Here is a 15304-nt window from a genome sequence, read left to right as displayed (position 1 = left end):
CGCATGCAGCCCCTACCAGCCTGGGTCCGGTTAAGTGTAGTGAGAAGTCAGCATACCTATGAACACACGCACTCACACACGCACACACGTGTGAATAATTGCTTTTTAACAATGCTGAAGGGGGTAATTGAAAGGCATATTTCTGCTTTTCTGTAATGAATGATTTAAAAGTAACAAAATAAGTATAAACAGGTACCACACATCCATTTAAAACAATCTGATAGAAATCTATCACCCAAAAACTCTACCAATTACTTTTTGGAAACCACCAGATAAGAATTTGGTGACTGGTACATACACATATTGGCACTGCACAACATGTGCTGGATGTTCAGGAAGTTACGTTAAATGGAGTAAATGTTGTGTTTCTATATTCATTGGCAAAACCATTTTTGAACTTCAAATTCAACATTGGCATGACATAAATTTCCACATCCTCACACTGTACTTTTATTTTTTGAAGCCCACCCTTTACTTGAGGGACATTGAACAACCGAAAACCTAAAACTTACATTGCAACGTCTTTGTTTGTGTTTTTCTGTGGTCAGTAGCAACAACTGCACCAGATCAGGTAGGTTGGGCGCTTTAAAGAGCCAATCTGTCGCAGCAGTTTGCATGCACACGGACACTCCTGAGGCGTTGCAGAATCACCTTTGCATGTCAGTCAGCAACGTTGCTGCATGACTTTGAGCTGGTCAGCACTGAGCAATGTGAACATCTTGTGTTTATGTCATCGTAAGTACCAGAAATAGATAGAAGTCCTCGACACTGTCAACGCAAATATCCATACAGAAGTTGATGCAGAAGTGGCAGACATTGCTAGCTCTCTGGCTTGCTTGCTGAGCTGTTCGTTTATTTATTTTTGGCCTGTGTTTAAACTGCAGTCAATTGCCATGCAATCTGAATGCCCATCTGCTTAATAGCACAACGCTTGTATTGCATGATAGATGCAGTGTGCAGAGACGAAATAATGAACTGAAAGTAATGCATACGGTACTCTGTTGACCTTGTCCATCTGGTATTATTGTCTGTGTCTTGTCGTTGAAGGAGCTGGTAGATCCGGTGGTTAGTAATAGGCCAGTAGTTGAACCTATCCAGCCCCAGCTATCTCCAGGTGTATCCACTGTCAGGATCAATGCAGCCTACCCAGGTGTCTGCTTCACTACCCTCTAAACTCTGTGGCTGGCAGTTTAGGACATCGCAGACACAGCTTGTCAAGCTCAGAGCACTTTGTCGAACTCGACTGTCCTCAAGTTCGACGATAGTTACTTCAGTTCCAGTTCTGCTGTAATATTGGACTGCGAAATCCTATAATTTCATCCAAAAATATGTGAAAATGCATGCTATAGTGTGAGGAAGTACAGCTAAGAATGACAAATGCAGCTTAGAAAGTACAAAGGATTCAACTGCTGACAAGTTTAGTCCGATGTCCTAAAAGGCCAGCTGTACTGTGATTTGTTTTTACACTGGAATTAGAAGAACGTGTTATTAATACATGCATGTATTCATTCATTTATCTATTGGTCATGTTTTCAGAACAATGCAGCTTCTTTATTGATGGAGCCGCCAATTTTCTGGAGGTTTTGTGATGAGTTTGCAAAGTCCCTAGTATTAGATGAAGCCAGACTGATCTTTATATAATCATAGATTGTTAAATAATGCATATACAGTACATACAGAAGTCAGCCATCCATCCCGAAGCTGGTCCAACAGTTTGCTGTGGGATTTAAATAAAGATCAACTGGTATTAAAAATCCACTCTGTTAGTCCAGCACCACGGCTCTGCCGCTTTATGAAGTCCTTAAAGAGACAGTAGAGAGGTCTAGAAGTCCTTAAAGAGACAATAGAGAGGTCTAGAAGTCCTTAAAGAGACAATAGAGAGGTTTAGAAGTCCTGAAAGAGACAGCAGAGAGGTTTAAAAGTCCTTAAAGAGACAGTAGAGAGGTTATTAAGTCCTTAAAGAGACAGTAGTGAGGTTCTGAAGTCCTTAAAGAGACAGTAGAGAGGTTATTAAGTCCTTAAAGAGACAGTAGTGAGGTTATGAAGTCCTTAAAGAGACAATAGAGAGGTTATTAAGTCCTTAAAGAGACAGTAGAGAGGTTATGAAGTCCTTAAAGAGACATTAGAGAGGTTATTAAGTCCTTAAAGAGACAGCAGAGAGGTTTCAAAGTCCTTAAAGAGACAGTAGAGAGGTTATTAAGTCCTTAAAGAGACAGTAGAGAGGTTTAGAAGTCCTTAAAGAGACAGTAGAGAGGTTATTAAGTCCTTAAAGAGACAGTAGAGAGGTTATTAAGTCCTTAAAGAGACAGTAGTGAGGTTATGAAGTCCTTAAAGAGACAGTAGAGAGGTTTAGAAGTCCTTAAAGAGACAGTAGAGAAGTTATTAAGTCCTTAAAGAGACAGTAGAGAGGTTATGAAGTCCTTAAAGAGACAGTAGAGAGGTTTAGAAGTCCTTAAAGAGACAGTAGAGAAGTTATTAAGTCCTTAAAGAGACAGTAGAGAAGTTATGAAGTCCTTAAAGAGACAGTAGAGAGGTTATGAAGTCCTTAAAGAGACAGTAGAGAGGTTTAGAAGTCCTTAAAGAGACAGTAGAGAAGTTATTAAGTCCTTAAAGAGACAGTAGAGAGGTTATTAAGTACTTAAAGAGACAGTAGAGAAGTTATTAAGTCCTTAAAGAGACAGTAGAGAGGTTATTAAGTCCTTAAAGAGACAGTAGAGAGGTCTAGAAGTCCTTAAAGAGACAGTAGTGAGGTTATTAAGTCCTTAAAGAGACAGTAGTGAGGTTATTAAGTCCTTAAAGAGACAGTAGAGAGGTTATTAAGTCCTTAAAGAGACAGTAGAGAGGTCTAGAAGTCCTTAAAGAGACAGTAGTGAGGTTATTAAGTCCTTAAAGAGACAGTAGTGAGGTTATTAAGTCCTTAAAGAGACAGTAGAGAGGTTATTAAGTACTTAAAGAGACAGTAGTGAGGTCTAGAAGTCCTTAAAGTTACCAATGTTTAACGTCTCTAAAAAAAAATTTTTTTTGGCTTCATATTTCAAAGGAACATGATGATATGTTTTCAATATCCTGTACACATCTTGTACGCCCCCAGGCTGTTTTGCAATGTGTAAAACATACAAGAAATATCAACATTTTAAATGTTGCCGCTTGAGACCAAAAGAATATTATAACACAGTATATATCACAGGAAAAAAATAAAATCACAATGTCAGTTTTTTTTCTGCAATAGTACTCTAACCTTTTGGAAACCGTGCGCGAAAATCCTCCCGCTCCCATTTTAAGTCCCAGCATGCCCCATTCAGACAATCTTTTGGCTTAAAATACGTCATGTTTCTATTTGTTAACTGAACGACACAGTTTTATGACTGAAACTCCTTCCTAACAGACCAAGTCGTTGTTTTATTGTGGTTTTTGTTGCAGATTATGATTCTTTAGGTCCTAATCTTTCTAAAAAGGTGTCTTATTAACGCTCCATGAGGCATTTTTGGGGAATCTGGCTCATATCATGCTGGATGTTCATAGTTATGATCAAAATATCTTTTAAAAGTGATTTTTTTCCAGATATACATTTTTTTCCCAAGACTTTGTTGAACAAATACATACAATAAACACAATTATTGGAATTAATTTGGGGTTCCTCCGACGACTCAAACACAGGGAAAAAGAGATCTAGAGACAAATTTGCCGATATCGGTGCATTTTCATCCATTTTCATCTGCTGACTGAAAGATTGAATGGTACCTGCATATGTGTGTGGACACCATAGATGTGTGAGCACTAGTGACAACATGTTGTGACTGGACAGAAGAGACTCAAACGTTGAGGCTGCACCTTGGTCCATGCATTCAAAACATATGATTCTCAAAAGCAAAAATGAAATGTGTGTTTTCCTCCATTCACTAGAAGTCGTTGAGAGGAGCTCTCCTCCTGCACCGGTGGAGATCCTCCCGTCTAACGCCGGCCAGGACATCGCTCCCACGCAGTCGGCCGGTGAGACATCCCGCTCTCTGCTCTCCATGTTGCTGCTCATCGGCTGAGGGGCGTTCTTCTCTTCCTTCAACCTTCTGCCTGTCTTCTATCTATCTTCCTGCTATCTACCCTCGAGGTTACACGGCCATTGGTTAGCATGCTGATTAGCATGCTATTGGCATGCTGATTAGCATGCTAACCAAACAAGCTAACGTCATGTTGCGCTCTGTTTCCTCTCGTCAACAAATTTGTCAATGCGTCGACGTTCACCAACTTTAATCCTATTGTTTTCCTAATCGATTGATTATTTTTTCCATCAATCGATGATTTGGATGAAATTTTAAAAAAAAAGTAAAAACTTTAATTTGCAACCTTTTATTACACAAACAGAAGTGACGGGGCAAACAATTTTAACAATGAAGAATTTATGAAAAATAAAGAAATAAAACTTGTTCTCTACACTCACAGACACACACACTCCCAGACACACACTCCCAGACGCACACCCTCTCACAGACACACACACACTCACACATACTCACAGACGCTCACAGACACACACTCACAGAGGGACACACACTCACAGACACACTTGCAGACAAACAAACACACTCACAGACACACTCACAGACACAAACTCACACACACACACTCACAAAGACTCACAGACACACAAACTCACAGACACACACACACTCACAGACACACACAGACACTCACACACATACACACTCACAGACACTCACACACACACTCACAGATACTCACAGACGCTCACAGACACACACTCACAGACACACACACTCACAAACACACACTCACAGAGGGACACACACTCACAGACACACTTGCAGACAAACACACACACACTCACAGACACACTCACAGACACAAACTCACAAAGACTCACAGACACACAAACTCACAGAGACTCACAGACACACAAACTCACACACACACTCACAAAGACTCACAGACACACAAACTCACAGACACACACACACACACTCACAGACACTCACACACACTCACACACACACACACACTCTCTCACAGACACACACAGACTCTCTGTCATGTTGAGTTGTCAACATGACAGTTGATGTTTCAGCTTCACGAGCAGCTGAAACATCCAGATAGAAGCTTCCACAGTGTGAGTCCTTCATCACCTGACGTCAGCTCAGGTAGGTGCAGTTACCTGAGATGACTCAGCTCAGGTAGGTGCAGTTACCTGAGATGACGTCATCTCAGGTAACTGCACCTCCCTGAGCTGAGTCATCTCAGGTAACTGCATTCAGTCGCTTCTCTGAGGCCGCTTTGTAGAACACGTGGTGGTTCCAGCGCCTGACTGCCGGTCTGCTGAGCCTCTTCCTGGCTCTCCATCGTCGCCTGTGGGCCTCGTTACCGGTTGTGAAACTGCTGCTGTGTTGATCCTCTGCTCTCTCTTCGGGCCCAGAGGTGGACGAGTGCCAGATCAGCCCTTATATCTGCGGCCAGGGGATTTGTTACAACACAGCTGAGGGTTACACCTGCCACTGTGACAAGGGATACCGCCTGGACCACGCCCAAACCACCTGTGTAGGTGAGGAATCCGGCGCAGTGTTCAAAGCACTTGCATTTAGACGTACAGGATGAAAAGGGGGATATCTGTGTATTCATTTCTGTTTAAAGTTAAGAGGACCTTTTATAAACCCAAAATACAGGTTAATGGTATGCTGACGTTGTGGTTTTTGTGTGTCCAGATGCAGACGAGTGTTTGGAAAGCTCGTCTTTGTGCCTCGGCGGTCGCTGCGAGAACACGGAGGGCAGCTTCCTGTGTGTGTGTCCACGGGGATTCCTCGTCAGCGAGGATGGAACCAGTTGCTTTGGTACGTAGACAACACACACATTTCTACTCCTACACAAATACACACACACACACCGTGCTGTGTGTAGCACGGACCCAACGGGCACAACAGGAACTGGTGTCATGAGCACTTGGTGAGGTGTTTCTCCTCCGTCTGTTGCATTTAAAAAGGTTTTTTTGTATAAAAGTGTGATCCTCCAGTTCACAAAGTCAATCAGGAAGTAGTTGTGGAGACACTTTCTATTAGGGGTCAATACAGCACAGTATCGCGATATTTTGCGTGCCGATATTGTATCGATACACGGAAGCGGAGTATCAATCTTTTATCTAATCAATTCGAAACGTTTTGGTCCTAGAATAATGAAATCAATTTATTTTTTGTTGACAAAGTTTTCCTTTGGGGACAATTTGCGGTTGAAGAAAATCTACTAAATCGCATTATATCGCGATACTCAATGTATCGCGATAATATCGTATCGGGACTTCGGTGTCGTGTTTGATGGATGTACAGACGGGCTTCTTCAGTCCCTTCAGGGCATTAAAATGCTTCAGTACGAACACGCCCCTGACATATAAAACCTAAATGCAGTATCCGGTCTCGAGACACTACGTGTTGTGCAGTCTGTGGCGCTGATCAGCACTTGATCAAAGCAGCTGGTCCAACATAAGCTCCGCGCACTAACAAGTGCATACCGAGGTGTAATTCGGTGAAATGTTGGACGAGACCAGCGACCACACTGTTACCAGTGTCTGCGCCTCCCTCCTCCCGCTCCGTCCCCCCTTACTGGGATATAAATTCGAGGCACTCTGTCATTACGTGGTTTCCTGTCATTTCAGCGCAGCTTTCCCCACCCTTGAAAATAATACTGAATTAGGGCCGCGAGGGCAAACAGCCCCGACGGTTGTTTCCCCGCAGCTGCAATAAAACCCCGCGCTGCGGAGGATGCGGGATCCGATTATGACTTCTCTGAGAGGTTTATAAGGATGTGGATCTACAACCAAAATATACAAGACGTGTTTATTGCCGCTCCACAACGTAGGTTGCACAAGCGAAATGCGAGCTGGAGTCCCTCGCTGCTCCATGAAGTACACTGGAGGAAGAAGCTGCCGGTAGTCTGCTGGTGCAACTACTCCAGTAAGCATGGAGCTCGTCCATGAAGCCGCTGCACTCCTCTGATACTGTGTCAACACCCGACAGATATAGGACTGAAACACACACACATATAACAACAGTGGCATCGAAAATGACAATATTTAAGAGCTCCCCCTGTATCACTCCAATGAGACTTTTTGGGGAGCTCATGCCTCCTTCAGGGAGCCTCCATCCTGCTGCCTGGTCACCTTTTGAGCCCCACCAAGGGCTGTTCAAGTAGTCATATAAATCACAAATGAGCTATACCTATGAACATCCAGCATGGTCTGAGGAAGATTTCCCAAAAATGGCTTTTCGAGCGACCCCTGAGTGTTTCCAACTCCATGGTTCAAGGCCTAAACAATAAGCTACATAGTTGTAATACCCTCTTTGTAAAGATAATGACATAAAGAATCACAATAGAACAAATCCTTGGCCTGTTACCAAAGATTTGAGTCAAAAAACGGTGTCACTCAGTTCAAAAATGGAAAAGTTATAACCTTCAAGCCTAAACCTGCTCTGATTGGGGCATGCTAGGTATTAACATTTACATAAACGTCTGCTTAAGACGTGTGACGCGCTCAAAGAAACATCCCCCGACCACGGAAGCCGTCTGAAAAGTCAAAAGGAGTCGAAAAAAAACCGCACTTGGATGTTTTTATGTACTAACACACAACCCACAAGGGTCCAGACCAATAATCCACTCCAGTGGTCGGGCCCACGGTGGACTGGAGATCTCAGGTTGTGCCACCTCTCCACGCCGCTCCATGCCCACATGTGACGCAGTCAGCTGTGAGGCTTTGGCTGCTCACGCCGGGCGAGGCGAGGCCGCCACAGCGGGGTGGCGGCGGTGGCCGAGAGGAAATAATTAGGCCTGCACCAGTCCTTTATAGAAAGTAATAACCCCACTCGCAGATGTTTGCACGGCACTGCCAAGCTCAGGGAAATGTCACATCTCTCAGTGTGTGTGTGTGTGTGTGTGTGTGTGTGTACAGAGTAGTTCCAGATCATGTCTTATGTGAATAGAGTTGTTGTTGTTGTCCGGTGTTTTTTGAGAGTTACGTTCATTCTGGAACATTCTCGTCGTTTTATTGCGTTCCTCATTCACACGCTTGAAGTAAGTCTAAGTTTATTCATCATAAAGTTCGCTGATATGAAGACAACATGAAATGAACCTTGATCCAACCAGCAGAGCGGCACCAGCCTCCTGCTCATTCTCACGTAACAGAGGTTTCTTAATGAAGATGTTTTCAGTCCATTCTTGAATCATAATTCATTCATTGATTCTCAAATTGAAAGAAAAATCAATCTACAAAATTATTGTTGTACTATTTGGCCTTCATTGGTGTAGTTCTGTCCTCCAGTCATGTCAGTTATGGTGGCATTGCACCATGTGACACCCCAGAAGATGGCGTCATGGGGTCTTGGTAGGAGGATGTTGCCGTGGCTTAAAGATCTCCTAAAAAAGACCCAAATGAATGAACATGGAGAGTAAATCTCTCATGGCAGGTAGAACTGACACCCAGAGCTACAGAAACAGAGCCACGTTGTGAGAAGCTGTGTCACGGTGATGACTGGTGCTGTGCTCTTCAGGCCGAGCCGCTCGCAGCCACAATAACTCAGCTGCTGGTCAGAAAGTGAGGCGGTCAGAACGAGTCTATAAATATAAACTGCGTAATGACTGCAAACATCAAGTGCCATTAAAGTAAGTTGTTACCTCATAAACATGCATTAGGTCTGGGCAATGTTGCATGAATTACATTATGGCTTTACCATTCATAAAACTTTTGCTTTCTGTGAGCGCAGGGACGTTTTATTGCCTCCGTCTGTCCGTCCGGTCCGTTCTTGTCGTCGACGTATCTCAGGAACGCCGCCAGCAAATTCCTCCAAATTTGGCCCACGCGTCCCGTCGCTGTCCAGCTTGAGACGATTGAAATTTGGTGGTCAAAGGTCACCGTGACGTTTCAGAACGCGCTTTTTTACGCCGTAACTCCAGAATCATGAAGAGAATTTTGCGTAAACGTCTGAAAGTATAAAATGGGGACGTTTTGCACAGACATGGATGTGAACGCAACACGACTTGTTGAGGCGTACGAACACAATGTTGTGTTTCTATTGGTTCATGCACGTCACGCTGTGAACTTCCTGGTTTCATCAACCTGTTCAGTGACCTTGGAGCCACTCGAGCTGATGGATCTGGATCCACAAATTAGCTCTATAGAATATTTTGGTGTCACATAAACAAAGTTTAAATTATTAAAGACCACTCTATACTGTCGTACTTACGCTCATGGAAAACCTGGAAGAGTCCTGGAGTTTAAAAATGGTTATTTCCAGGCCTGAAAAAGTCCCCAAAGTCTAGTGAATGTGTTATATTCATGTGTTCATGACGTTCATTTAGTTTAAATAATGAATCTGCTTTTAAAAGAAAGAGGCTCAAAATATCAGCAGCATACATACAGGCATCTATATAAATGTTTATTCTTTTAATCAAACTATTGTCTCTCATTCATTTGAGTCATTTAAGGTTTACTGTCTGCTTTGAATCCTCATTGTTAGTTTAAATACTACATTTTATCACTTTTTACTGTTCACACACACATTTCACACAATGTTTGATCATGAACATTTGGTTTAAAGTCACGGAAATTTGGTTTAAAATCATGTAAATTTGGTAAAAAGTCATGGAAATTTGGTTTAAAATCATGTATATTTGGTAAAAGGTCATGGAAATTTGGTTTAAAGTCATGAAAATCTGAATAAAAGTCATGCAAATTTGGTTTAAAGTCATGAAATTTGGTAAAACGTCATGAAAATTTGGTTTAAAGTCATGAAAATTTGAATAAAAGTCATGGAAATTTGGTTTAAATCATGGAAATTTGGTTTAAAGTCATGAAATTTGGTAAAAAGTTATTGAAATTTGGTTTAAAGTCATGAAAATTTGGTTGAAAGTCTCGAAAATTTGTTTTAAAGTCATGGACATTTGGTTTAAAGTCTTGGACATTTGGTTAAAAGTGATGGAGATCCATTGGTCAGCGTGTGTGTGAACGCTGCTGTGACGCTGTGGGTCCACGTTGTGGGTCCATTGTGTGTGTTTCTTCAGATGTAGACGAGTGTGAGGACCAGCGGGTCTGCACCAGAGGACAATGCCAGAACACTGACGGGTCCTTCCGGTGCCAGTGCGGACCCGGCTTCAGGGCGTCTGCAGTCGGAGACGACTGTGACGGTACGATGCTGTGAAGCGCTGTCACTGCTGGACACACACACACCGCCACGCCACGTCACGGGAGGGACAAACTGTGGTTATTGAATATTTACCATGAAATACATGACTTCATTTGCAGGTCCTGTAGCCCCGCCTCCTTCTGTCTGTTTTTGCTGCAGATGTTGAACACATAAACGTGTGATATATTTCTGCATTGTGGTTGTAATTAGTTTCTGATGGAAGACGTGGGTTTGATTACGATGGACGCAGCGTCGTTCTCATAAATCATCACTGTAGAGAGAGGAGGCAGATTATCATGAATGACTTCATAAATGTAACAGTCTGTGTTATTAGCTTAATGTCAGTGTCATAATGAATCAAACAAAAGACGCCAACAGTGTCAGAAAAATGGTTGTTAAGCATTTAAATTATTGATCTTTTGGTCAATAAATAAATAATTTACAAATGGATTTATTAATCCGTAAACAAATACAGTAAATTATCTTTAATTCCATCAATTGACATGTAAATTATTAATAAAAAAATGGTGAAAATATTATGAAAATGTTTAAAGAAAAAAATGTGAACTGTCAAAGAGGGATTTTAATAAATAAAACAATTCAATTGTATAAAAAAACATAAATAACATAGATAGATTTATTTTAATGCTTTGTCATCATGTCCTTAACATGTGTCCATGAAAAGAGTCTCATGAAGGGAAACTGAGAAATGTAATTAACACATTATTATATAATTATAAGATTATTGTTCCGACTTTAAAGGAAAAACATCCACTTGCTTTCATTCAAATAGTTTTCCGCATGAATACATTCCCATCATTTGGTGCTGTAAGTAAATATTTCTTCGTCACGGCACTTTCTGATGACGTCAACAACGACAAGCGTCCCTCAAGTAACGTGAATCTCTAAATATGATTCAACTGAAGAATGATGTTCGTTCCAGATGTGGACGAGTGTGTGGAGGAGCTGCGGCCCTGCGAGGCCGTGGGGCAGTGTGTGAACAACATGGGCTCCTTCACCTGCAGCTGCCCGCAGGGCTACCGGCAGGTCAACGGGACCCGCTGCAGAGGTACCCACACACACACACACACACACACACACACACACACACACACAGAGAGCGCTCAGTGCATTCCTGTCTCTCTCCTCCCAGACGTGGACGAGTGTGTGGAGGATCCAGAGCTCTGCTCGCCCCACGGAGACTGTCTGAACACAGAGGGCTCCTACCTGTGTGTGTGTGAGAGCGGCTTCACCGCCAGCTTCAACACGCCCTCTTGTGATGGTGAGATGCACTGCAACACACACACACACACACACACACAGGCGCTCCTGTGATGGAGGACTTCTCTACTTTTGATATTCTTTCTTTAATGTGTGTCCTGCTCTGCATCTCTGTGTTCATCCCTCCATCGCTTCCCTAAGAGAGCAAGAAGTGAAAGAAGTCTTCCAGTTCCTCCACATTCGTGCTGCCCCTCTTGGCTCCGTCGTGGCAGGAGTCCCGGCTCCTGAGCCAGAGCTGTTTTAATGTCATTTCCTGTCGAAGAAAAAAACGGAGAAAAGAAAAGAAATAAGAGGAAAAGAAACAGACGGGAGCCTTTGAGCTGGCTGTCTAGACGAGGAGGGATACGTGTTGCTCTCTGCTGATTTATGCGAGAGTGTGTGTGTGTGTGTGTGTGTGTGTGTTAATGAAACAGTTCGTCCTCGTCTCATTTACAACGTTTCACACCAGAAGCATCCTGTTTGAACCTGTCGTGTCCCGACCCTGATCGCTGTGGAAGGAAGCAGACGTTGATCCACCAGAGTGTCTCACGACGACAACATCTCAACAAAATAAGACGTTCGAGTCAGATAACCGAGAGGCTGTAATATTAGAAAGGAAACGACGGAACAAATCACGTCCAGGAAACAGCATGTGACCTTCCTTGTCTTTCTGTGACCTCCAGATATTGACGAGTGTGGGCTCAATGAGACGCTGTGTGGCCCTCGGGGCTTCTGTGAGAACCGGCTGGGGTCCTTCCAGTGCCTCTGTGAGCAGGGCTACCAGGAGTCCCAGGACGGCCAGGACTGTGTGGGTGAGTGTTGAGCTTTTGGTGTCCTGTGGTTTATTGTGTCATTGTGTATTTGCACCTTTGAATCGTTTGCGTACCGTCAAGTTCTGGTGTGTTAGTCTGCAAAGAAGAGAAATAAAACCGAATGTATGTCAGTTTTTGTGTTTTAGTCCCGATGCACCTCGAACCCCCGCAGCGCCCGTTATCAGACAAGGAAATGATCCAGTGATGTTTCCTACTGGATCTCCAGAACCACAACGTTGATTTACTTTATTTACATTTCTGAAATACAGCAAAGCATTGTGGGAAGAGTTCTACCCCAACAGAAACAAATAAACTTACCGTTAAGATTATGTAATTACATAAACTCTGTAACCTCAAAAACCTCGCCGGCACTTTCGTGCGGCCGTAACGCTTCACTATATTGTTAATAAATAAATATATATATATATATATATATATATATATATATATATATATATATATATATATATATATATATATAATATTCATCTGATTTTACTCGCTGGACTTCATGTGGTTAATGGGGCGCGTCTACGTTAGCCCAAGGTACCAGCACATAGCCTCACTAGCTAACCTAAACTGACCCGGTCACGTTCCTGTAGCTAGCAGCACATAGCCTCACTAGCTAACCTAAACTGACCCGGTCACGTTCCTGTAGCTAGCAGCACATAGCCTCACTAGCTAACCTAAACTGACCCGGTCACGTTCCTGTAGCTAGCAGCACATAGCCTCACTAGCTAACCTAAACTGACCCGGTCACGTTCCTGTAAAACAGTTTTCGTTCCCGCTATCGATCATGAAACATTAACAACTATTTCTGGGTTAAACTTGTTGAGGAAGTCCCACAAACGTGAGAACATGAAGCGCACGTTGAAATATTTCAACTATATCATCTTTGAAAGCCAAGTACTGCAGGCGTACATGAGGAATACGTGGAACTGATGCTAAACACAAAGAGGTCTGGCTTGGACTGAGTCTGATGGGTGCTGCTGGTTCCCAGTGCTAACTGGTTCCCTGTAGCTTCCATCTAGTCAACAGGAAGCTGATCCCTGATGGATCACTTCCCCTCTCACGCTCCCAGTGACCAGCTACACAACATGCAGACACATGAGCACACATGAGCACACACCTCCATACGGTCCTTCACACACACCTCCATACGGTCCTTCACACACACCTCCATACGGTCCTTCACACACACTCACACACACCTCCATACGGTCCTTCACACACACCTCCATACGGTCCTTCACACACACCTCCATACGGTCCTTCACACACACTCACACACACCTCCATACGGTCCTTCACACACACCTCCATACGGTCCTTCACACACACCTCCATACGGTCCTTCACACACACCTCCATACGGTCCTTCACACACACTCACACACATTCACACACACCTCCATACGGTCCTTCACACACACCTCCATACGGTCCTTCACACACACTCACACACATTCACACACACCTCCATACGGTCCTTCACACACACTCACACACACCTCCATCCGTCCTCTGGCAGGGCTGCTGGGTCCGTCCAGCCAGCTGCCTCCTGTTCACTGCCAGACCATCACTGTACGATGGCTCACAGATGGACTCACTTATACACACACACACAGACACACACACACACACACACACACACACACACACACACACACACACACACACACTGCTTGAAAACCAAGAGAGGTGGTGTACCACTAGCATTCAGAATGTGCCGTCTCTCTGTCTTCCTTCCTGCATCTATTGCTCTTATCAGCCAAGTGTGTCTGGTTTCCTCTTCCTGCTCCTCCCTCTCTCCTCCCTACATCTTGTCTTCCCCCTCTCATCCCTCTCTCCTCCCTACATCTTGTCTTCTCCCTCTCATCCCTCTCTCCTCCCTACATCTTGTCTTCTCCCTCTCCTCCCTCTCTCCTCCCTACATCTTGTCTTCTCCCTCTCCTCCCTCTCTCCTCCCTACATCTTGTCTTCTCCCTCTCCTCCCTCTCTCCTCCCTACATCTTGTCTTCTCCCTCTCATCCCTCTCTCCTCCCTACATCTTGTCTTCTCCCTCTCATCCCTCTCTCCTCCCTACATCTTGTCTTCTCCCTCTCATCCCTCTCTCCTCCCTACATCTTGTCTTCTCCCTCTCATCCCTCTCTCCTCCCTACATCTTGTCTTCCCCCTCTCCTCCCTCTCTCCTCCCTACATCTTGTCTTCTCCCTCTCATCCCTCTCTCCTCCCTACATCTTGTCTTCTCCCTCTCCTCCCTCTCTCCTCCCTACATCTTGTCTTCTCCCTCTCATCCCTCTCTCCTCCCTACATCTTGTCTTCTCCCTCTCATCCCTCTCTCCTCCCTACATCTTGTCTTCTCCCTCTCCTCCCTCTCTCCTCCCTACATCTTGTCTTCTCCCTCTCATCCCTCTCTCCTCCCTACATCTTGTCTTCTCCCTCTCATCCCTCTCTCCTCCCTACATCTTGTCTTCTCCCTCTCCTCCCTCTCTCCTCCCTACATCTTGTCTTCTCCCTCTCATCCCTCTCTCCTCCCTACATCTTGTCTTCTCCCTCTCATCCCTCTCTCCTCCCTACATCTTGTCTTCTCCCCCTGTGATCTCCCTCTCATCCCTCTCTCCCTCTCTCTCTCTCTCCATCTCTCCATCTTTTTCAACCCCTCCAGGTACTCTCAGTAGTTGCGTTGCTGATATCTTTATTATTTGGCGCAGCAGCTGTTAACTGCAGCAACTCAAGCAATCTCTCTGCAACATTGAGCAACGACCAAGTTGCTTGGTCTGCTGGTCGTTCACACGTCGCTCAGCCAGCATGTTGAAAGCGTGTTGCAAAGATATTCGCGTCGGCACGCGGTGGAGTCTTTCATTGAAAAATGATAATCATGAAGTGGATTAGAAGGAGAGATATCGTCATTGTCGGTGACGATGCTCTTCTCTCAGGACTCGCAGCGTTTGAGTTACAATAAATAAAGCATGAAAGACATTTCAACAGAACTCTTTGTCCTCATCCACTGTTTCCAAGGTGGAACCCGTGGGAGACATTTTTATTTTGTCTTCAGTT

At 44.0% G+C, this 15304-nt stretch overlaps 1 protein-coding gene across 6 annotated transcripts in view; it reads left to right on the top strand.

Annotated features, from left to right (window-relative positions):
- The window catches only part of ltbp1 (latent transforming growth factor beta binding protein 1), an 83812-nt gene that overhangs the window by 58800 nt on the left and 9708 nt on the right, over nt 1-15304 (top strand). For 3 of the 6 annotated variants that reach the window (XM_068567490.1, XM_068567485.1, XM_068567491.1), the window contains 9 exons: nt 549-571; nt 1048-1150; nt 3904-3990; nt 5426-5551; nt 5712-5837; nt 10051-10173; nt 11116-11241; nt 11326-11454; nt 12116-12244. In XM_068567490.1, the coding sequence (XP_068423591.1) occupies nt 549-571; nt 1048-1150; nt 3904-3990; nt 5426-5551; nt 5712-5837; nt 10051-10173; nt 11116-11241; nt 11326-11454; nt 12116-12244 (972 nt within the window). The remainder of the gene's footprint in view (nt 1-548; nt 572-1047; nt 1151-3903; nt 3991-5425; nt 5552-5711; nt 5838-10050; nt 10174-11115; nt 11242-11325; nt 11455-12115; nt 12245-15304) is intronic. The other 3 variants (XM_068567486.1, XM_068567489.1, XM_068567487.1) reach the window with 3 other exon arrangements.

The sequence above is a fragment of the Clinocottus analis genome, unplaced genomic scaffold (assembly GCF_023055335.1).
Source record: "Clinocottus analis isolate CAN_PGR_092001 unplaced genomic scaffold, fCliAna1.0.p SCAF_8, whole genome shotgun sequence".
NCBI classification, from domain to species: Eukaryota; Metazoa; Chordata; class Actinopteri; order Perciformes; family Cottidae; genus Clinocottus; species Clinocottus analis.
This window is presented reverse-complemented; position numbering and strand designations above follow the sequence as displayed.